At 48.6% G+C, this 22,048-nt stretch overlaps 8 protein-coding genes across 8 annotated transcripts; 3 read left to right on the top strand and 5 right to left on the bottom strand.

The window, feature by feature from the left end:
- Positions 1-1,372: 1,372 nt before the first annotated feature.
- On the bottom strand, positions 1,373-2,524 carry CMK (4-diphosphocytidyl-2c-methyl-d-erythritol kinase; the record flags this gene model as incomplete). The annotated part of the gene is made up of 2 exons (XM_002178327.1): positions 1,373-1,891; positions 1,976-2,524. The coding sequence occupies 2 exons, from the start codon at positions 2,522-2,524 to the stop codon at positions 1,373-1,375; spliced, it is 1,068 nt and encodes a 355-aa protein (XP_002178363.1).
- Positions 2,525-2,809: 285 nt separating this feature from the next.
- On the bottom strand, positions 2,810-4,452 carry PHATRDRAFT_44629 (predicted protein). Its single transcript, XM_002178326.1, has one exon. The coding sequence runs from the start codon at positions 4,345-4,347 to the stop codon at positions 2,920-2,922; it is 1,428 nt and encodes a 475-aa protein (XP_002178362.1). The 5' UTR covers positions 4,348-4,452; the 3' UTR covers positions 2,810-2,919.
- Positions 4,453-4,553: 101 nt separating this feature from the next.
- Positions 4,554-7,561, bottom strand: PHATRDRAFT_41850 (predicted protein; the record flags this gene model as incomplete). Its single annotated transcript, XM_002178325.1, has 4 exons — positions 4,554-4,597; positions 5,310-5,426; positions 5,517-7,073; positions 7,222-7,561. The coding sequence occupies 4 exons, from the start codon at positions 7,559-7,561 to the stop codon at positions 4,554-4,556; spliced, it is 2,058 nt and encodes a 685-aa protein (XP_002178361.1).
- A 1,019-nt stretch (positions 7,562-8,580) lies between these two features.
- PHATRDRAFT_44627 (predicted protein) lies at positions 8,581-11,105 on the top strand (the record flags this gene model as incomplete). Its single annotated transcript, XM_002178604.1, has 3 exons — positions 8,581-8,718; positions 8,978-10,374; positions 10,417-11,105. 3 exons carry the CDS (start codon positions 8,581-8,583, stop codon positions 10,838-10,840), a joined length of 1,959 nt encoding a protein of 652 aa, XP_002178640.1. The 3' UTR covers positions 10,841-11,105.
- Positions 11,106-11,418: 313 nt separating this feature from the next.
- Positions 11,419-11,845, top strand: PHATRDRAFT_34098 (predicted protein; the record flags this gene model as incomplete). The annotated part of the gene is made up of 2 exons (XM_002178603.1): positions 11,419-11,643; positions 11,726-11,845. 2 exons carry the CDS (start codon positions 11,419-11,421, stop codon positions 11,843-11,845), a joined length of 345 nt encoding a protein of 114 aa, XP_002178639.1.
- A 199-nt stretch (positions 11,846-12,044) lies between these two features.
- Positions 12,045-12,628, bottom strand: PHATRDRAFT_44626 (predicted protein; the record flags this gene model as incomplete). Its single annotated transcript, XM_002178324.1, has 1 exon — positions 12,045-12,628. Exon 1 carries the CDS (start codon positions 12,573-12,575, stop codon positions 12,045-12,047), a length of 531 nt encoding a protein of 176 aa, XP_002178360.1. The 5' UTR covers positions 12,576-12,628.
- A 445-nt stretch (positions 12,629-13,073) lies between these two features.
- Positions 13,074-16,870, top strand: PHATRDRAFT_34096 (predicted protein; the record flags this gene model as incomplete). The annotated part of the gene is made up of 7 exons (XM_002178602.1): positions 13,074-13,197; positions 13,278-13,333; positions 13,499-13,609; positions 14,152-14,347; positions 14,424-14,927; positions 15,003-15,186; positions 15,256-16,870. The coding sequence occupies 7 exons, from the start codon at positions 13,074-13,076 to the stop codon at positions 16,868-16,870; spliced, it is 2,790 nt and encodes a 929-aa protein (XP_002178638.1).
- A 176-nt stretch (positions 16,871-17,046) lies between these two features.
- On the bottom strand, positions 17,047-18,954 carry PHATRDRAFT_11009 (predicted protein; the record flags this gene model as incomplete). The annotated part of the gene is made up of 5 exons (XM_002178323.1): positions 17,047-17,255; positions 17,325-17,381; positions 17,455-17,671; positions 17,759-18,441; positions 18,516-18,954. Coding segments are annotated over 5 exons (1,605 nt in total), but the record flags the coding sequence as incomplete, so codon positions are not given.
- Positions 18,955-22,048: the final 3,094 nt, after the last annotated feature.

The following is a 22,048-nucleotide window of genomic DNA, read 5'->3' as shown; positions in this document are numbered from 1 at the left end:
CTGGTGTAGAAAAACACTGACACTCCACCATTTTTTGTGCGTTTTCAGAATGCCTCATTGGGACGGTCACGAAGTATCCTTTGTAACCTCGATAGGCGGAGCTTTTTATCTTTTTCACCGTACGCTTCCCAAGGGATGGATGCGTGGATTTATTCACCGGCAGCCAATTGCAGCGATGTCAGTAGTTTGGGCGATCACGGGGATGACTCTCCCGCTTGTTGTTCCACCAATACGCCGTGCCCTGAACCTACCAACAAATCAATATGATGCCAGCCACCCCAATGCCACCTTTCCCAAATACACCTATTGAATTTGAGGTTCTGTCAGCCTGTAAAATGGGTAAGCCTAATAGTAAAACTATTGCCACTGCGGGCTAAGTGTGAAGTATATCGGATACAAGTCTATGTATCGTGGGCAGAATACGGTCGACCAACGGAACGTGTAGCAAGACTCGACACCATACAATGTAGAACACAACCGTCCAGAAAAACACCATCGATGCGAGTAAGACTTGGTGCTCGCGACGCTGAGCTCGCTGCAAGCTCGTTAGCGCCGACTTGGCTTTTGAAACATTCAGCGTTTGGTGCGTATGCATCGTTTCTTTCAGCAGGTTGCCATCGTCGTCAATCACTGTAGCAACATGAGAAACGCGCTCCATTTCATTCTGCAATAGACTTTGCGTCCGACGTAAACTTTGTTGAATTGAAGCTGCCTGACTCGTCGTATTTCTGTTTTGTGAATTCTTAGGGCGTCGTCGCCCTGAACTCGACCCAAACAGATTTTTCCGGTTGTCGTGCTCTATTGTCGATGTCGATGTGATTTGCATCGACGGCCGGTGGGGTGTCGTCTCCATGGCAAAGTTCCTTTTGGATGATTCTTGGTCGGGTTCATATCAGTTGGGTTCAATTTCGTGCTGTTTGTCCATGTCGCAATAATTTCACTATGAAAGCTTGAATTCGAGATTATTTGCTTCTCGGCACATGCGCTCTCAAAATGAGATATACCGGAAAACTATGAGTTTACTGTTACTCCACGTTCAAACACAAACTAGAAGAACAGCCTTCCTTGCAAAGACGCTATCTCTTTGTCACTTGCCGCGGCCTACTTCGTTGCTGAAGAAATAGCTAATGTGTTTAGCACGGCACTTCTATAACGCTCTATTTTTCAGTTCACACGTTTCATTTACTGTTGTCAATGATATGTTTTTAACTCCGCAAAGAAAGTTGACCCTTTCGAAGATCAATGTACAGAGTGACTTTCTTCTTCTAAAGTTAACCTGGTTAGAACTGGTATTCCGTCCGTGTCCGTTGCTTACCCTGATACTTGCCGAAATCGAATAGCGCACTCGATCCTGGCTTTGATTACGATCGAGCTAGGGTTTCTCAAACCAGACCCCTTCCGGCCTACTAATGAACTCCGAGAAGAATACCTGTAGCCCTTTCCGACTTACGAATCTGTCGTGAAAGTCCTTGTTATCCTTCGGCTCGCCCAGGCAAAAGATGCTCGTACCGCTCCCCGACATCATCACGTGGTCGAATCCGGCCACTCCCAATAATTCTTCTTTGAGACTACGCAGCTCCGGAATACATTTAAAAGCCGGTGTCTCCAAGTCGTTTACAAAGTAAGAGTCAGGTACCTGGTCAATTCCTCGCAGAAAAGTAGGCAATAAAACGTCGTCAGCATTCAGATTACTCAATTTATCGTAGTCCAGTGCTTTGAAAACAGATGGCGTCGACAAGCCAATATCGATTTTTACTATGCATATCTTCGTTCCTGAAGGAAGAGGCGGATCAATGGAGGACATGATCTCGCCGCGACCAGTACAGTATGCGGTTCCTCTACTCAGAAAGAACGTAATGTCACTTCCAAGAGCCCCTGACCATTCAACCATCTGATGTATGAGCGTGGAAAAGAAAGATGTCAGCGACTGTGTTGGCAATGATCTCTTTTACTGTAAAGTCCATTGTATTCTTACTTGGTCCAATGATGCAGGACGCCCCATCAGTTCGTTGACGCCCCACATCGCCGTGGCAGCGTTTGCCGATCCCCCACCAAGTCCCGCTTGGGCGGGTACTTGTTTGATCAGATTGGCTCGAAAGGATTGCTTTTCACCCGTTTTTTCTCGCATTAGTTGGATAGCTCGTAGCACTAGATTTGAGTTGTCTACGGGAACACCCGGCATGTTGCATGTAAATTCGTCTGCATCGGAGTCGATTGATGTCAGCTCCAGAGTGTCGCCAAAACCAATCGCTTGAAATAGACTGGCAAGATCATGGAAACCGTCTTCTCGTTTTCGAATTATCCTCAAGAAGAGATTGATCTTGCACGGACTGAAGAGCGTCAATGTTCTTTCAGAGATTTTTCCCCTCGACGATTCATTTGTTTCTGTATAAGCGCTGAGACTGCTGGTCGTGGTGACCTTGGCAGACGGATGGTTGAAGATCGGAAAGCGATTGTCAGTGAAGGCTACAGCCTCTCGAGACAGTGCCGCTAAGAATAATACGTGTGCTGAGGCGAAATACATTACAAAGCGTCCAAGCTCTCGTTTACCTTAAATACTATCCTGCGTTATTGTGATGGATGACAATATGTTCGTATAGAAGAGCTGCTCGGCACCATTTTATTGTTGAAGTGAATATGGACGTATTTGTGGCTTGAACAAATTTCCGGGTCCAGCGGCTCTCAGATTTAACTGTAAAACGGTTATCAGAAAGGCTAACCATTTGAACCCTCTGCCCACAAATGCAGGTGGAATAACGATTCCACCTGCCAATTGCGTGATCATCATCAAGAGCAAAGAGAGTCCAGTAGAAGCTATATACAAGCATTTCTATTTTACTCAGGTGCTGCAAACCTCTGAGCAGAATGTTACTTCCCTGTAGAGATAAACCAGGATTGCGCGCTATACAAAGGTGTCACTCACGCAGTCAACTCCAACGGTTTTCTCGCTTCCACGAAATGGCTGCGATACCGACGCACCATTTCCTCTTGAATCCATCTATCATCATCGTTGGCATCTGGATGAAAGCACAAGTCCTCCATCCACAGCGTTCCTCGTTCCGAGATAGTCTGTGCGATATCGTCGTTGTCAATCACCCACGCCATTTTCTCCTCAAGATCACTCGCGTCGGGACTGAGAGGAATGTAGTGCACCCAAGGTTCCAGCAATTCTTCTAGTGCCCAGGATGTGACCTTCGGTGGCGGCATCAATACCACTGACTGGGATAGCAGCGCCCATTTGAGACCCGATGCAACATCGTTTCCTTCCAACATGATAATGGCTTTAAAAGATAGTAATCTACGAAGCGGTACTGATTCCTCCACGAGGGAAACGCCGTTCAAAACGTTGGGTAGGCGGTTGCGGGTGGATGTTAGTCGCGCGTTTACCAAGGTACTGTTGGCGTGCGTGTACACAAGACGACAACGCCGCATACTCATACAATTCTCTTCGTCCGAAACTCTCTTGTTGTAGGTCAGAGAGCCCGTCAATTGGCCCCGAAAGACAGCCATATTCCTTTTGCCTGCCCAAGGCATGTCTTCCCGATAAACTTTGTGAATTAGCCGGTAGTGGCGATTGGTGGCCAGTTTCCAAACAATAGGTTGTCGGTAGGTCGTCTTTTGTAAGGTTTCAAGCGCAGCACGGGGCCCGTCCACGCATGTTGGGGCAACGGAATCTGCTACGGCAAGGCGGGTCGCCCCAGTACGAAATTTTTTGAAGACCGGAATATTTAGAAAGCGGAACACGTGCGAATGTGGAAGATCCCCGAATTGCAGGAGTGTTGGGACGGTTGATTGTTTGCCCGCTTCCAAACTCACATGATCGATAGCGGTCATGACCGAGTCCGCAACATCGGAGCAGTACATGTGCATATTGTGGCGGAATTCAATTCGATCGGCAAACTCCGGAGAACCTTCGGTTTCTCCACGGAGACAGTCCATAAGCGTAGCGCGGTCCAGAAAGAAGGCCGTGTCGGGCGCTATTATGCTTTCGAACTGCCAAGTAGTGGCATTGGCCTGGTCTTCCATTTCGCGCAGGATCAAGCTGGTCCATCGCTTTTCGGTAGACGGTTTATCGTAGGCGTATCGAACCAGACCTTCTGTATAACCCGGACAGCTGGGAGCATACCAGTTCGACATGTATATCTTCAGCCTTTCTTCCGCGGATGGAAAGCGCTGCGACCGGGTAGCTGCAATTGTGGGCATCGGTACAACCTCCGGAATCGTTTCCACGCGCTCCAGTCCCATGGCAGTGACGATCGGGCTGCAAAGGCATCGCAATGAGAAGCAGACGAATGCTCCCACCCGCTTCCTGCTGACCGATCCTGTAGCTCTTCTATTCTTCTCCATGGTGCGAAGCTCTACTAGATATGATCGTCTTCTAGCTTTCTTAACAAATCGGTACACTGTGGAAAGAGCTGCTCCTTGTCTTCCTGGACAGAGATTCAACTGCCGTATGCAATGAAGGTGCGCTGTATAACGCGAGTAAGAGCGGAAACGCCAGTGAACTTTTTCTCGCTGATGTATTTACAGAGTTGCGACTGTATGTGTGAGCGTTAGACCTCTTTTGGGAAGAGATGTTTTTGTCGTAGTGGTACGGCTTTTTAGTAAATGCGATATATTTAGAAAGTTGAAAAAATCGCTGATCAAATTACTACCGGTATTGTATCCATACATATTTATATGTGTGTGGGAATAGGACGGTTCGACAATTCGGACACCGATTTCCAGTTAAACAAGACTACATACACTGGACTTTGTGGGACTAGAGGGCTCTACCAATAATAGACTATCATGTGGTCTAACGCATATTCCACAAGGTTCAACAGTCGGGTTGGGATTTATAACGGTAGCCAGCGAGTCTCTAATCTAACATAAATCCTTTACTGCAAAGTCGTAGGAAAAGAATCACCTGGGTGTCTACAAAAATTTACAACACTCGGCTTACATGAGTGAATCTCGGAGTGTTCGGAACGAAGGATACCGATATCGTTTCGACACGCAAAATGAACGGCGAGTATATTTCGTTGTACCCGGACATAGGAACTATGTCACAGGACCCAATCCACTACCACATTTGTTCACACAATTACTATCCATTTCCATGGAAAAAGTTCAGTATACTACGCTCAAAGGGGTTATTTAGAATTCAAATTCACTGTCAGCATAATCAGTCATTAGCTTGGTCTATTCATTGCTATCGGAATCTGAACCAACGACTGGGACTAGTGTTTCTTCATCCCCCTCTACCATTGAGTCCTCGCGTGCCTGTTCGGCTGCTGCCGCGTCGATATCGTAAACGTTTTCTGCACCTTCGGCACCGGAGCTACTCCATTGTTGCTTTATCTTGGCAGTAAAATCTTCGTACTGTTTTACAATTTCGGGGCCTACCGAACGTCGCGCCTTGCTCATGGAAGCTTCAAAGTGTGCTTTGGTGATAAACGGTACGGGGTCTGGAAGAGCATCGGCTTCTTCTTGCGAAAGCTCCCCTGCTTCGACACGCTTTTGTCGCTCAATACCGGCTGTTATGCTGTCTCGAATAGCATTCTTGGCGGCTCGTTGACAAATCTCAGTTATGTCAGCTCCCGAAAACCCTTCAGTAGCGTCTGCCAGCTGTTTCATATTGACCTCTTCGTCGATAGGACTCTTTCGTAGATTGGCCTTAAAGATTGAAACACGCGAATCATGGTCCGGTAGCGGAATGTGAATCAGTTGATCCAATCGCCCAGGACGCATGATACCGGGATCCAGAATATCGGGACGATTCGTCGCTCCAATAATGAAAAGCGTTTTGCCCGATCCCATGCCGTCGATTTCGGAGAGGATTTGGTTAATGACACGATCACTAGTTTCGGAACCGCCACTACCACCCGCTCCGCGAGCACGCGCGATTGAATCCATCTCGTCAAAGAAAAGAATGCACGGACTGGCGGCACGGGCCTTGTCGAAAAGGTTACGAACGTTGGCTTCGGATCCTCCAAACCAAGCATTCAAAAGTTCGGGGCCTTTCACGGAAATGAAGTTGGCGCCACATTCGTTAGCGATAGCCTTGGCCATCAACGTCTTTCCGCAACCAGGTGGGCCGTAAAATAAAACCCCACGAGAGGCTTGCATTCCGAAGCGCTCAAAAAGATGCCGATGCTCGATCGGATACCGAACCATTTCTTGTAGTTCACGTTTGGTCTCCTCCAAACCACCAATATCTTCCCATTTCACGTTTGGAATCTCCACCTTGTTGTCGCGAAGGGTACTGGGATCGCACACACTTAGCGCGTAAATAAAATGATCGTTAGTGACTTCCAACGTATCGAGAATCTCTTCAGGAATAGGTTCCTCGCTGTCCACATCCATATTTGCAATGTTGGAACGAATACATTGCAAAGCAGCTTCCATTGTAAGTTGCTGCAAGTCCGCACCCACGTATCCGTGTGTGTCACGAGCGATTTGGAATAGGTCAACGTCAGCGCTAATTTTCATGTCCTTCGTCTTAATCTTCAAAATGGTATGGCGGCCATCCTCATCGGGAATGACAATCTCTAGTTCACGATCAAAACGACCGGGACGACGGAGAGCCGACTCGATTACGTTGGGGCGGTTTGTGGCACCGATGACCATGACATTTGAACTGGGTTTCAGCGAGTCCATCAAGGTTAGCAATTGTGACACGACGCGTTTTTCCGTTTCACCCTGCGCCTGGTCTCGCTTCGGTGCAATTGAGTCAAGCTCATCCATGAATATGATCGACGGAGCCTTTTCGATGGCTTCTTCGAAGGCTTGGCGAAGATTTGCTTCGCTCTCTCCTCCTTTGCGTGCCATAATTTCCGGGCCGTTGATAACGACGACATGCGCTCCCGTCTCTTCCACCAAAGCATTCGCAATGAGCGTTTTCCCACACCCAGGAGGGCCATGCAGCAAAACTCCCTTCGGCGTAGGTACACCAGCAGTCGTCCACAATTCGGGAAAACGCAACGGAAGTTCGATCAGCTCACGCATGAGCTGAATCGCTGAATCGAGGCCTCCGACGGAGTCATAGCCTAGTCCAACTTCGAGACGTGGTGTCGAGCTTCCCATGATGACTTCCGTCTCAGAAGTCATTTCTCCCGCCACCGCAACGTCTTCGTCGTCGTCTGTAAATCGCAACAATCAAAGCATGGAACTATTAGAAATTATCGTGCAGTCAACATACATAAATACTGATACAATCCAGTGTTGTTTGACACGTACCTTCAGAGGCTTTACTTTCACTAGCATCATTTTCCGTATCGATATGTGTCACCATGAATTCTAGCGCCTTGTTGTTTTCATCCCGGAGCATTAGTAAGAGGCCTTTCTTGACCATGGCTTGTTGTGGATTGTCCACGTATGGTTGGACAAACCTGGCTTGCAATTCTTCCTCCGCAATTTCGTCGCCTCCTTCCGCCGATTCCAACTGCTTGAGACTGTCTTCAACCGGCGCAAAGGTAACGGCCTTAACTTTAGGTGGTTCCTTTGCTTGGAGGAGCACCAGATCTCCCGACCGGGATTCTTCGTGATCCGCCGCATGCAAAGGAACTACCTTGACCATATCGTCTTGTCGGAGTCGCAAGTTGGTCGCCAAGTTAGACGATAGGGTGCACGAGCCTTTCTTGCCTTTTTCGATCTGAACACGACCGTAGGTGGCACGGCGACGACGTCCGATCAATACAACGGCATCTCCAGAAGAAACCTTGAGTTCTTTGGCTTTCGACGGGGACAAGGTCACCTTGCAATCGGAAAGTGCCGAAGTTGGCTACCCGGGACAAATAGAAAAGAGTACGTGAGCGATCTGCCTCATTGATTTCGCAATGGATTCAACGTCCAATCGAGAGCATCCAGGCAACAAACATAACCTACCTTGTTGGTTCGGGTGATGGAAGCCTGCAATAAGCCTGGAAGGTACAATTCTTCGGCGTCGACCGTGACTTCCACCGGCTTTTCTTCCTTCCGGACTTCTCCCGGAGCGCCTCCGCCCCGTGTGGAAAGGATTGCGGATGTCGTGACGGTCGCGTCGGCTGTGTAGATATGGTCCAAACGGGAGCCCCAAAAGGGTACTCTGGTTCTCTTGGAAGTCCTTGTCGACGTGACGGAAGAGGCTTGGTGGGCGCCCACGGATCCGTGATTCTCCCGGACACTGACGGCCAACAGCACGGTCGCAGTGAGTGCCGCTGCCGCCTCAGAAAACCTCATGGCTACTTTTGTTAGTAGAGGTGGTGTTTCCTACCGAAATAGTGCGTTTGTGAAGGATTTGCCGTAGTATGTATCAAACACAAACGCTTGCTTTGTAGACGACTCCTCTTTGGTGTGTGACACGATTGTACGGTAGTTCTTCAAGTTGATCCACATCCCTCCCTTCCTGTCCCGTACCATCCATCCATCAAACGCTGGACTCGTTTCACTAGTTACTCGCTAATCCGCTTGGGAATGGGAGACTGTCACTGGACTGCTGTGTTGTAACATACATCACATGTCACGTGGAAGCAAATGCTCGAAAACACGCACTTACTAAAAGTACAGCCACCGAATGGCTAAAACGTCTGCCTGCTGACCAGCAAAACAGAGGAATGCATGTTGGTGACAGGCACCCCAGCCTGCTCTGGGAAAATTGAACCTTTTACCATCCAATCCGACATTTCTCGGGCATCCGGATCTGCGGTCGGTGATGTTTCGGTCAACAAGAGAATGGGTGTTGCTCCTATTCTTACAGTTGATCCGTTCCAACCTCTACCCCGCAACCTCTCAACCCGTCCATTATGACGATAGTCATCCAGACTACAAGCTGCCCTCCTCAATGGCGGAAGAGACGAACCACGGTAGCCGCTAATGTGGTGTTTGTGCTACTCCTGGCGATGCAGAAAACAAGAACGTGTGCTGCCTGGGCAGTCACGTCCACTGTTTCCTCGCTGGCGTACCCGTGCCACCAAACGGCAAGAGTTGTATCGTCACCGCCGTCGTCATCGTACAGATACAGTCATCGTCGCGCAACTCCTTCGGAAGATGGGGCTTCGGATACGACCTCCAGATCAGACCTATCCGTTGCGAAAAAGATGGTGATGAAAATCCAACATACTATTCACCCAATCGACCATTGCAGGACTTCAAAAGCTATGCGGTGACTAGTGCGGACGGCAACGCAATCTCTGACAGCGATCAGAGTCTTGATTCATTGGAAGCGTTGTCATCGTCCGTCAACGAATACTCTTTCTTCGACGAAGCCATACTGTACGTTCGCGGTGGCAGCGGCGGACAAGGTTCCAGCACCTACAAAAAAGCCGCAGGTGGACAGAACGGACAGCCCGACGGAGGCAACGGTGGTCAAGGCGGAAACGTGATTCTTCAAGTAGACGTCTCACTCAATACATTGGCAGGACTCACACAAGCCTGGCGACCAAATTCGTTCGGCGGTAGTGGTGCCGCGGCGGCTCCCCAATCCACGGCTACCTTGCGACCCAAATCGTTTCGAGCCGAAAATGGCAGTGACGGCGACCGCCAATTTAAAAATGGTCGCTACGGAAAGGATGTGTACATCCGTGTACCACCGGGTACTGTCGTTCAGGAAGAGATATCGCCCGGAGACTATCGCGAACTAGGTAGCTTGACCGAAGTAACGGACGAACTTGTAGTAGCACAGGGTGGGCAAGGGGGCGAAGGTACCGGTGTTCAGGGTCGCAACCGCGGGGTTCGGCGACCACGGATACCGGCGACTGGGGGCGACCGTAAAGTACTCAAGCTTACTCTGAAAATTGTCGCGGACGTGGCCCTTGTGGGAGTTCCCAACGCGGGTAAATCCACCTTTTTGGCCGCCGTGACACGGGCCAAGCCCAAAATTGCGAACTATCCGTTCACCACCGTCATTCCGAATCTTGGGGTATGGATTCCGGGTGGGGCGTTGGAAGAAGCACAGTCCTCACAGCCAGATAAGGGTGCCGGTAGTGAAGGGCTTGTCTTGTGTGACGTGCCGGGCTTGATTGCCGGGGCTGCGCAGGGTGTCGGGCTGGGACACGCGTTTTTGCGACACGTCGAACGCTGTCACGTCATTCTGCACTTGATCGATGCGACGTCCAACGACCCAGCAGCTGACTACGAAATGTTGAATCGTGAAATAGTCAAGTACGGAACTGGTCAGCTTGCACAAATGCCTCAAGTTGTCGTTATCAACAAGATAGATGCCTTTGAAGGTGCCAAACAAGAATGGGAAGAAGGACTTGAAGTTAAATGGGCACGGAATGATCTGGAACGAAAGATGAAAGAGTCGATGCCGCATTCAAGGCTCATGTGGATGAGTGCGAGGGAACGTGAAGGTGTCGACGATCTCATGTCTCGACTGGCTTCCTTTGTCAAAAAAGTCAAGGCTGGCGTACCGTAGACATTTGTGCTACAGATGTACAAATCAATAATCTACAGTGTCAAAGAGCCTTTTCAATCGCTGTCCGCTCAGATGAGCGTTACTCATGTCCCAGGCAAACACGTGCCACACATGCAAAATATTTTGTATCAGCCAACACTCATGGCTTGTTGGTCGAGCCGACATATCCATTTCTATTTTACGGGACATCACCAATCCGTTTCGATCCCATCCGGAATGTTTTTGGACCGACAGCTCGTCGGCGCCTCCAACGGAAACCACGCGAGGGCTCCGGGCAGAGAAAAGCCTAGCCGTACCTGGATTCGCCTGTGTATCGAAGTACTGGCTTCAGTGAACGCTTGGAGCACCGTGACAATCCAACGTAATTTAAAAAGCGTCGGTTTGGAGGGTTGCCGTTCTTTAGAAACGGCGTCATTCCTCTCTCCGGAGTGCTGGGGTCAAGCTCCGCGTCTCTCTGGCTAGCTGAGACGGCAGTGCTTTCATTCATAAAGGATTTCCGCGAAGTATGTAGATTTCCGTGTTCCGTTTCTATGTGGCTTGAAGTGGAGCTCGTTGCGACACCGCCTTTCTCGTATCTCAGAAGTGCGGAATATTTCAAATGACGAGGTGCAATTACAAGTCCAATGAGGCTAATGAGGGCTTTCCACTTACCTTCGCCCGACATTCATTATGGTCTCATAGTCGGCGATCAAAAAGTAACACCTATGATAAAGGTTTTACGCGACACAGATTCGACCTTTATTATAATGTCCCGTTTATTGATGTAGTATAAATGCGTGGTCGCAAAACGTTAAAATGACTTCAAATGTCGCAACGCGTTATTTATTCTTCGCTTGATTTTACAAATAGTCAATCTGGAACTGAAAGTGAGAGCGGTATACTTGGTAGTATCGCATTCCAAACATATCTCACGCATTCGGGAATCGCAGAAATGGTTTTCACCACTTCGCCGTACCCACCCGAAGAGTGACATCCATTGAGCCGCGGGCAGCGTATCGGCACAAGACCCTTTTACAAATTAGCTGGACAATTTCATTAGCATGAAGAGTGAGGACTGGAATCTTGCAAATGCTCGAGTCACTGTTTTAGGAATTCCTCGAAAGGCTGATACAGTCTTCTCAGGCTCGGTTCGTTTGACGAAACGATCCCGCGGGGAATCCTCCTCCGAGTCGTCAGTGGCCACCAGTGTAAATCTCATGGACGTAGATGCATCACATTCTATCCCTAAATTGCCTTTACCGAGTGAAGACGAAATTCTGGTTCAGGTACGACATTACGTTTCTGATGAGCGGTCGTTTCAAAAAAAATTAAACCATGCTAACAAATGTTGTTCTTGCTATCACGTAGATGATCGAACGAAGCGGTGCGTCTTCCTACAGTGAGATTGTCAATTTTTGCCGCTCAGCAGGGATTCCTCTGTCTCGAATGTTTCGACTTGATTTAATGCGCAAGTCGTCACCTGCATAAAGAAGTTGGGGAAACTCGGTCAATGGTTCTTCTTGAGAGTGAATACACTATACATCCTCATGTGAACCTGACCCCTTTATACATGCTATGATAATGGAGTGCTAACAACAGGGAACAGTGGGGCTCTTAATTGGCCTAAAGTTAAAGCGGATGTCCTTGTTTGCCGAAAACGAAGTGATTGCTACCCGAACCCTTGTCGTTAACATCCCTGTTCAACAAATCCCATCGCCTGCAAAACCAGACCGCTACACCGCCTTCTTGCGAAGTCGTAGTCTGAATCCGCGTCTTTCAATAGCTGATCCATCAATTTCTGCTGCTCGCCTGATGGATTTAGAAGTGGAAATCGCCTGGCCATATCGCGCACCAGTAATCCTGAACATTCGTCGTCCGGGCCGTTTTCGTAACGCCGCGCCGATGCCATTTCTTGCAGCACTTCTCCGTAGCCGCCTTCGCCGCCGTCTTTCCCGTTCCATCGCCCGTTTTGCCACACCAATGCCAACACGAGTTTGACCTCTTCAAAATTGGCCGGCACGCGATTGGATGGATTCGAGGATTCGATTAGCTGTTCCACCAACTCGACGCGGAACTGGCGCTTTTCGTATAACCGCCTACAGATAGCCGCACAATCATGACCGGTACCGACCCCATATCCCCATTGCCATTGCGGGCTAGTCCAGCCGCTGCCTGGAATCCCGTATATCGTCTTGACATTGGTACTCGGTAGACTCATTGCAGTAGTTACGAAGAGTGAACCAATAAGTAGGACTGTAGAAGAGAGAGTCTGCAACACTTTCATTTTTCTAGTCGTCAGGGTTTGTGTTTGCACCTCCGCTTCCGTTCATTTCTGATATATTGTCGGCCTCCATCGTCCCGAGAACATGGATTTTTTCAGAGGGGGAAACGCTGAAAACCAAAACCTGGTACAACAGTAACTAGGGTTTGTGGCTCATATCTTATTTTGTCTCTTGCGAGGAACAGAGAGTCGCCTTCGCCCCCGTTTCCGGGTACTGTTCGTCTCATACTCGACTCGTCCGATCCAATCGATCCAGGACAACCACAGCAACGCAATGAAATACGCGCACAGACGCCGGCTTCCAGACGCCAACATTCTACGGCTACTTACGCCTGTAACTGCGCTAACTCAGCTATCGTTAACGTCGTTGCGGTTTGGAAAGCAAGCGCATAGATATACACTATACGAACACAGCAGCTTTTTGCTCTATCTATCATGAGTGCTTTGCTGCAACGGGCTCGGGAGAGTGGCAAGTGTCCTCCATCGCTGCTCACGGAGGATAGGGTTGTAGATGCAGATGGCTTCGAAGCTTCCGTGACCCGTGTCCTGGACGCCGGTGGTAAGTATGATCGCATGTCCCCTTTTGCCCCTCGTGATCTTTACCGTTTAATATTTGCGTCTTACGCTTCTTTTATTTAGCCTTTTCTTTGGCGTCCGACGCGAACGTCGCCCAGGAATTTTCTAGCGTATTGCAGGTGAGTTTGGATTGTTGCGTAGATTGATCCTGTACGGAAGAACAGGTCCGGTTCGGTCAGGTCACAGTTGTTCCTGCTGGTGCTCTTCAAGAAGTTGGATACAATATGAGATCTCGGGAAATTTCAAGCAGTTGATGTGCTTGCACTACCACAACATTTGTGAAGGTCAGCCTCTTGAACGCTCCTCCACCAGGCTTCGGTCGATCTCCGGAGGAAGGCTCAATCGTGGTGGAGTTTGTTGATTGCGACGGTACCATGGATCATTCCACTGCTGACGTACAACCGAGATGTTCGAGACCAATCCAAGGCGCCTCTTCAAGGGCTTGCAAGGGGCTTGGATCTCTGTGGCTCCGTGACGCCATCATAACTTTCTTGAGATAACAACTACGCTATCCGAAACAACCGGCGCGAGAGAAAGTCTTAGTCCGTTCAGTCAGTAATGACAACTATGACTTATGATACAAATGCAGGTGGCAGCTTAGTCTGGATAGCAAATATAGTGGATTAGACATAGCCATCATCAGCCTGCCCCGCCATATGGAGCGTGACTTCTGCTCTCGAGGCACACGCGCTATGATCTTGATGTGTTTGAAATGTGTTCAAGTATGCGTACACGCGGAGACCATACCAAGGTGGATTGATATGTTGAATCTATCTTCGACTTCTATTAGAAGAAACAATACGCAAACTATCTGCTGATGAATCGCTGTAGCGAGACTTTGCCTACTTGTTGTTCGTACGTATAAGTGCTTTGAATCGGAACGGAACTCTCACACTTTATTTCTTCGTCACGCCATGCGTTTGTTGATAATTAATAGAAAGTCGAAAGCCAAGCTGCAATCCCTGCTGGTACAGACGATCAAAAGAGGGGCGCTTTAGAGCAACGCCGATGCTTGATCTTGGCCTTTGTAGGAGCCACGTCGTCAGACAGCAAGTCGTTGGAAAAAATCCTGATTAATGGCTACCTCGAGTCAGTCAAAGCATGGCTCGGTGATATTTTGGCTGGTGATGTTGGTAAGTTTGTAATGTCGAGCAAGGAATAAGCTTGCATCGTAGAGTTTGCCCCTTACATCATGGTGCTTTTCCACAGGTGGAATGGACCTCCTCTTGCACATGCTTTCCAATCTTGTCGATCTTCCAGTGGACAAGACGGTGGTTAAGACTTCAGGTATGGGTAAGATCATTGGGTCAATTGAGAAGCACAAGATTTGCGTAGGAACTCCAAACGAATCTGCCATTAAGGAGCGTATTCAGGAAATCAAGGATGCTTGGAATGCATCTGTCAAGGCAAAGAAGGCTCAAACGCCTGCAGAGACAAAAGAGAATACCAAGAGACCAGCTGAGTTAGATCTTCCGAAACAAGCCCATACAATGGTGAAGCGAATCAAAACGGAAGATACCAAGAAGTCCGCGTTTTCGTCTTTGCTGAAGAAAGTCTCCTCTTCCGAATCAAGCGTACCTTTAAAGTCAAAACTCCTTTCGTCCAGCACGAAATCGACCTCGTCCATAGACGATGTTGCGGCTAAGGCTGCAGCAGCACTCAGTATGGTCAACGGAAATATGCCTGGTGGCCACGACGAAAGCTCAAAGAAAGGTAGGGGGTCATGGTGCGAACGGCGTCCCAAATGACTGTTGATCATTTTTTATCCCTTACATCTGTATTCTGTAGCTCCTTTAAAACCAGGGCTACGCGTCAAGTGGCATGATCATTTTGGAGGGGATTTGGCGAAATCCCAGCTTGGAGAAGGTGGCGAAACACAGGCTACTACAACTACCGAAGACTCGACTGTTTCGTGGTCTGACCGGAAGAAACGGGATAGGTTGAGAGAAAAAGAATTGCTAGCGAGCGCAAAGTAAGTAATTTGGTTGCGGTGATATCCCTTATCAATCCTTGTTCTAAACCATGACCGTTGATATTACAGAAAGTCGAAGCTTCTTGAAGATGATGATACTTTCGACTTGCCCGTGCCTAAGACAGTGCAGACCACCATCGAGTGGAGACAACCTCAGGTATTGCCCGCGCGCTCAGATGCTACTCGCACCCAGCCGTCTTCATCGGAAATACGTGCTCAAAATGAACGTATGAAAAACGTCCCGCCAGTCCAATACTTTTCGGAATCTGACGTACCCAGTAGTCCAGCCCCTTTGAACGATATTGAACAAGCACTAGATATGACGTCTCAGGCATCAAGCGTGGTTAGTACTATACCCTTTTTCGTCCCCCACGAGCCAGTTACCGTACCCGCACCGACACCGCTAGCCACAGAAGTGTACCAGAATCAATCGACATCGCTATATAATGGTAATCCAGCTGGGACAGCTGCGTTCGGAAACTCAAATGTAGCTTCACCAGAATATCTCCAGGCCCTTGGTCTTCCTATGTTTCTCGTTGGTCAGGACACCAGGGCCTTGGACACTTTAGCAAATTCTCCTGGCTTATTGAGTACTTTGGTTGATTCTAGTGGAATGTATGACCAACAAAGACTAATGAGTCTAGTCCAAACGCTTACCCCCTCCAACGGACTCGATGCCTCTCTGCGACAAAGCACGACGTCGCATACCCCCTACCAACCATCGCCTGGCTTGTATGGCCCAGCGTCGACTACACCTGCCTCTTTTGGACAATTTCTGCCTCCTTTTTCTGTCCAACCTCCGCGTAGTTCCTTCCGAAGCAGTTCGGAAGGAAACCTCCACATCAGTGGGTACGGTCCAACTACAAGTCAGGTTGATATAATTGCGATGTTCGCGCCGTATGTGAAAGTTGACGAAGTTGTTATGAAGGGTAACTTTTCTTTCGTGAATACATCTGATCCTGTAAATGCAGAGAGAGCGAGAGAAGCATTGAATGGGACCCTTCTAGGTGGTATGCCCGTCCGCATCAATCCCGCGCAGAGGAAAAACCGCGACTTAGCATCCTCTTTCCCTAGTACTTCAGCACCTTCATCCTACACGGGGGGAAATACTGCACCAAATCATTATGGAGGAAGTGGACCGACCGAGCAAATCAGTTACCACGGTGGAGAACCGCTCGTCAATACTGTTTTTGGTGCGACAGGGGGTGCTGCTTCTGGCCCGTACGGAGTGGTGGCTCCTCCGCCGCCTCCTGTGCAAGCGTCTATGAACGGAGGACACTCTTCCGCTCCGTTGTCTCTGGCAGAAGTTGATGCTGCACGAGACGACCGTGGAAATCCGGCGACAAAAAATCTATTTGTCGCTGGGTACGGTCCAGGAACTACCGAGCAGGAGCTCCGAGATGCTTTTGGTCAATATGCGAATGTAATCGGGGTTGTGACCAAAGGTAGTTTTTCTTTTGTGAATACATCGGACAGAGGTATGGCTGTTCGGGCGAGAGAAATGCTTGGAGGAACGATGGTGAATGGTGGTCCTCTTCGTATCAACTTCGCTAAGGAGACCGGACGTCTTGGAACGTCATTTGATCTGACGTATAACGCGCGGTCAGGCCCAAATGCGAGAAGCGGTCCAACACCAAGTGTTCCCCCTCCCAACCTTTCTTACTACGGCCGAGGAAGCTATTAAACGAGACGTAATGAAAAACGCATCCTTTCACGATTGCAAAGTGTTTAATCGTGAAAAGGCCAAAATCACCTTTGTTATTTCAAACTCTTTATGAATTCGTGAACTCCGAGACTCTCATATGTTTCATTACTATCTTCCACTAGACTATCAAGATCATATACGCTGATGTTAGATGGCTCTTGGTCGCTTCTCATCGTGAAAATGTCAAGCAATCGATCAGTCCCCATGCTGAACATAGTAGAATTGTCGGCGTTCACTATCGCCTCGCTCATAGCCAACTTCTTTTCTTGTAACTTCATAATTCTCTGGTCAATTGAGTCGACCAGAACTAACCGGTAAACGCATACAGCCTTCTTTTGGCCAATTCTGTGGACCCGGTCCATTGCTTTAAAATGATATAGAAGGTTGAGCCAGTGCTATGCAAATATCTCCATGTCTCGCAATTGTTGCATACCTTGAAGATCAGCAAAAGGATTAAAGTCATGTTCGAGAAAAATTACAGTGTCCGCTCCTATATTGTACGATGTCCATGAGAAAAACATATCCCCGTGACAGTGAGACAGAAGCTCGTGACCCTTACTCACCTGTTAAGTTTAGTCCAAGACCACCGACCCTTGTTGTTAGCAGCAAAACCTTGATCTCATCGTTACGGTTGAACTCTTCGGCAATGGCATAGCGTCTTCTGGCAGGAACTCTTCCATCCAATCGAAGATATTTCAGCGATGGTATGTGAGGCTTGAATAAAAGCTTTTCCACAACATCAAGACTTTGAATGAACTGAGCGAAGATCAAGCACTTTGTCTGCGATTGGACTTCGGAGGTTGTGGGTGCGGGTTGCATGTGATTGTCTGATGAATTGACGAGGCTGGAATAAACATCTACATCAACATGGTCGTCCTCGCAGTACAAAAGTGACGAATCGTTATCGGCAGCGCTTAAGTCGTCGGTGAAAATACTAAGCTCTCGGAGTAAGTCAGCCAACGCTCTGATTTTACCGGAGGTATCAAAACGAAGCCAATCGTTGTCGCTGATTTCCGAGGCGACTGGTATGGCGGATCTGACAAGCCATGGGTGAGTTGAGAGAAGTCTTAAAAACAAAAGGGCCTGTAGCGAGCTACGCCCTGCCTGCTCCAGGCATCTATCGCCGAGATCGTCCTTCGCAGCGCGATCTAGAGCCCGGAGTGACTGTTGGACATCTGCAAACGAGCAGAAATCAGTGTAGAGCCTTCGCTGCAGATCACTCATGGGAACTTCAATCTGAGTGACTAATTTTGATGGTAATTCTCTAAGAACTTGTTGTTTCTCTCTCCGGAGTATGAACGGTAGTACTTGCTGATGTAACGTCTTCAACTTTTCTATTCCTTCGCTGATCTCTCTCACAGATGCGCCAGGAGCTTGTCCTTTCGATATAGTTCTGGCATACTTTTCTGAGAAAAATACCGAGGATCCCAAAAAATTTGGCATTAAGAAGTCAAATACAGCCCACAGTTCATGAACATGATTCTGCACCGGCGTTCCTGACAAAAGGAGACGGTGCTTCGACCGCAGCTGACGAGACGCCTTCGCCGTCTCTGTGCAACGAGGGAACGATGCGGAAGTCAGAACGTGGTTGTCAAGTTTTCAAATTCGAGATAATCCAGCGTACCTGTCTTTGGATTTTTGAGGAGGTGGCCCTCATCGAGCACACAATAGTGATAGCTTTGCGATGCAAGCATTCGTATATCGCTCCGTAGAACAGAATAGCTTGTAACAATTATGTTGCAAAATACTAAGCCCTTTTCCCATACTGCTCGACGACTCGTGCTACTACCAGAAAGCTCGAGAGGAAAGAAAACCGGATCGTCGCTTTTGAAAAATCTGTTGATTTCAGCGATCCAGTGTCGAACCAGAGTAGAAGGACAGACAACGATGGAGACTGGTTTGCTATCTGGTGCGGCATGGTGGACTACGTCGTGAGAAATGGCAACGCAAATCAAAGCCTGTAGTGTTTTCCCAAGTCCCATAGAATCGCACAGAGCGCCGTTCAGTCTGAGTGTATGTAGAAAACGTAACCAAGCGATTCCCTCCAGTTGATACTGCCGGAGAACAACCCTATTTCTATTCAAAGTCTTCTGCAGACTTTGCGGAAAATCGCAAGGGGGGAGTGGTTTTCCTAAAATGAGGTGGTCGATTACTGCGTCTGTACCTTCATTGGCACCCGATTTGTTCAAACTTATTGATAAATGTGACTGAACAAGTGGTGCCATACGTACAAGGTATGCGAAGACGTTGTTGGCAGCTTGTGTACATTCGAGTTGAGGGTCTGTCATGAGTTTCATAGCTATTGGAAGCAGCGACTTTACAAAGGGACAAATGTACATTCCAGAATCCTCTACGAGCAGTTGAAGTAGATGACAGCCAGCTCTCCTACATGAGTCCGAGCTTGTTTCTGTGAGAAACGGCAATAAAGTGTCAAAAGCTGACGCGAGAGCAGACGTAGCATTGACCTTGGCAAGTCGCTGTGCTACTGAACAGGCAACGCGAACGACAAGTTTGTTTTGACACACACATGCACAACGAACAACACTCGGGAGAAAATTCCTGATGACAAAGATCGCCACAGCTTGACCCTCGAGCAAACCACCAGAAAGAGCACCGAGAATACTCAACGCTGGTTTTGTTCGCTCTGCCTCGAAATCACAGTCAATACACTCATCAGATAGAATATACTCGATTCGTGTCCATACTTGTGCCAAGTCGCTCAGCTTGAGCTCACTGGGAAGATGCCGAATTAGAGATTGCAAAACCTCCGTAGCCGGAGAATATGTTTCGATGGAAAGTTCAGCCCAACTTTCCTTCAGAACCATATCACAAATTGTTTTCATGACCTTGCTATTGGCAGCAGCGAACGATTCGCACCGGCCAATCTGTAGCAACAGAATTGTCAACCCCTGACTTGTTACTGCTTGTCTGGAGCTGTCTGACTCATTCTTTAATGAAGTTACCAAAGACCGAATCAGCGGAGTCATCTTTACAGGGAGCCTATCTGCCAGGATTGTTACAGCAACTATTGCGTTAAGTCGCAACGAGACCAAACTTTCCTTCTTCGGCAATGGCGATAAGTTTCCTAGAAAAGAACGAACAATTCGATTCCAGCTTTCAGTAACACATTTCACCGCACCAGCGCAATCCACGGACTGATGGAAGAACGGTGTCAATTCTTTCAAAACCGCCTCGTCACAAGCTTGCGCTAACTGATCGTTTGCATCAACAACTTCATACCCGATACTTGCATCTAGCACAATGCATAAAGGTGGTTGCAAAAGAAAGGTCTCGAGCAGGAGTGTGGATTCCTCGGTCGCACATTTTCCCCCTTTAAGAATCAAGCTCGCTCGATATAAAAGACATGCCGATTCAAACTGTCGTACCCACGGAGAATGAAGAAAGGCACAAATGAATGCGTTTAATAAAGAAGTGCACAGCTCTAGCCCACGAGAGCCGTCCAGCCAGAGAAGAAGCGCTTCTGCGGTGGCTACCTGACTCTCAATGTTGGCTGACAGACTAGATTCCCGACCAATTTCAAAAAATCGGACAAGGAGACAGCGAGACAAGCTGACATAATAGCGATCATCTCGAATGATTATTCGATAGTTGCCCGCCAACGACTCCCAAGTATCGCGCAAAACATTGTTCTGCGATGGCGTGGAATCATTAAAGAATTCGTCGTATACCCTACGTACAGTCAAGCCATAGCATTCGACCAACATTGCTGGGTCTTCGAATACCAATGAATCAGCCTCTTCCACAATTGCTTGCGCTACAATCCCGATCGAACCCAGGGCACTCGCACGAACCGATACCAAGGGCGAGTCCAGAAACTCGACCAGTAAACGGAAAACATCCTCCAGTCCCACGCTCGATACGTCAGCTACTGAGGAGTTTTTGGAAAGCTCTCGCAAAAAACCCGTACCATCTTTTTGCAAAAAGCTTGTCATTAATTCAAAGAGGTACGGTAGACAGTACGACACAGAAGACGCTGCGGGCAAGGCATCCCATAGGCGTCGTGGCACCTGCCGAAGACTGGGGGAATGAGAAAGCAGAGGATTCCGTACAATCCTGCACAGTATTTGCGCCGCGACACTCTTGATGTCGTCCACGTCCAACAATCGATCCACCGTCACACCACAAATCTCTCGGATACATGTCTCACGCCATGGATCGAGAGAACCATCCTTCGAGGTTTTCAATAAATCTTGACAAATTACTGCTGTAATAAACTTCAGAGCAATCAGGGCTCCGTGGCGAACTTCCCATTCCTCATGGCAACACAATTTGTACAATATCCGCAAAGTTGCATTTCGAAGACGTGCTGGTGCCATGGCGACCAGAACTGAGACAAGCTGCCCGGCCACTTCGCGTACGGGAGCGACGACATTTTCATCAAGAGAAAAGTCACCGAATCGATCCAACACGAGAACACACACGGTACGTGCCATCAAATCATGGGGCCAACATCCAAATGATAGGCCGTCGTCGAGTTTTACGAGGGACGATTGCCACGCCCGCAAAAGAGACAGGGTTCCCAACAACGCACCATGACGAACGGTCCACCTAGGATCAAACATGCGGTATAGAAGCTCTGTCGCCAACAGATTTTGGGGTGTTCTATGTGAAGTGTCGGTTCTCTCATACTTCTGCGATTCTTCTATTTCCGACACTAACAATGCGCGTATTGAACTTGTCTTGCCGTTTTCAGTCTTGCCATGGTTATCATAGCGATGTCGTTTGATGGGCCGTTTCACATCTTCTCTGGCTATTCTAGTAGGGACTTCGAGATCATGGCTCGTAATCAATGCTGGAAGTACAGTTTCGTTCCCCAGGACAGGTCCAATCCCACCCAGTCCGAGGCGGTGCGCCAAAATGCACCGTTGCAAGCGCATGCGTTCCGAAGCACTTTCGCCGTCCAAGACCGCGTCTTCCTGACTGGAAAGATCAAAGGTAGACTCTGCAGTCGACAACAAGAGTCGGCCTTGCGACAAGATTGTATCCATGGATTCCACCAAGACCGGAACGGTCAAATAGAGGGATTCGTCATCGGTGCTAGGACGACGAGCCTTACTCGCCGCAAGCTTCTCAGGTAAAGGTCCTGTTTCGGCGATTGGCGTAGTGTTTGTATCGACGGGACTGGTGCCGGTGCTA

This window comes from Phaeodactylum tricornutum, chromosome 4 (genome assembly GCF_000150955.2).
Source record: "Phaeodactylum tricornutum CCAP 1055/1 chromosome 4, whole genome shotgun sequence".
Taxonomy (NCBI): Eukaryota; Bacillariophyta; class Bacillariophyceae; order Surirellales; family Neidiaceae; genus Phaeodactylum; species Phaeodactylum tricornutum.
The sequence above is the reverse complement of the archived record's forward strand: the minus strand, read 5'-3'. Positions and strand labels throughout refer to the sequence as shown.

Excerpts from the sequence above, each read along its gene's own strand:
- PHATRDRAFT_44629 (XM_002178326.1), bottom strand. The coding sequence starts at position 4,347 with ATGGAGAAGAATAGAAGAGCTACAGGATCGGTCAGCAGGAAGCGGGTG.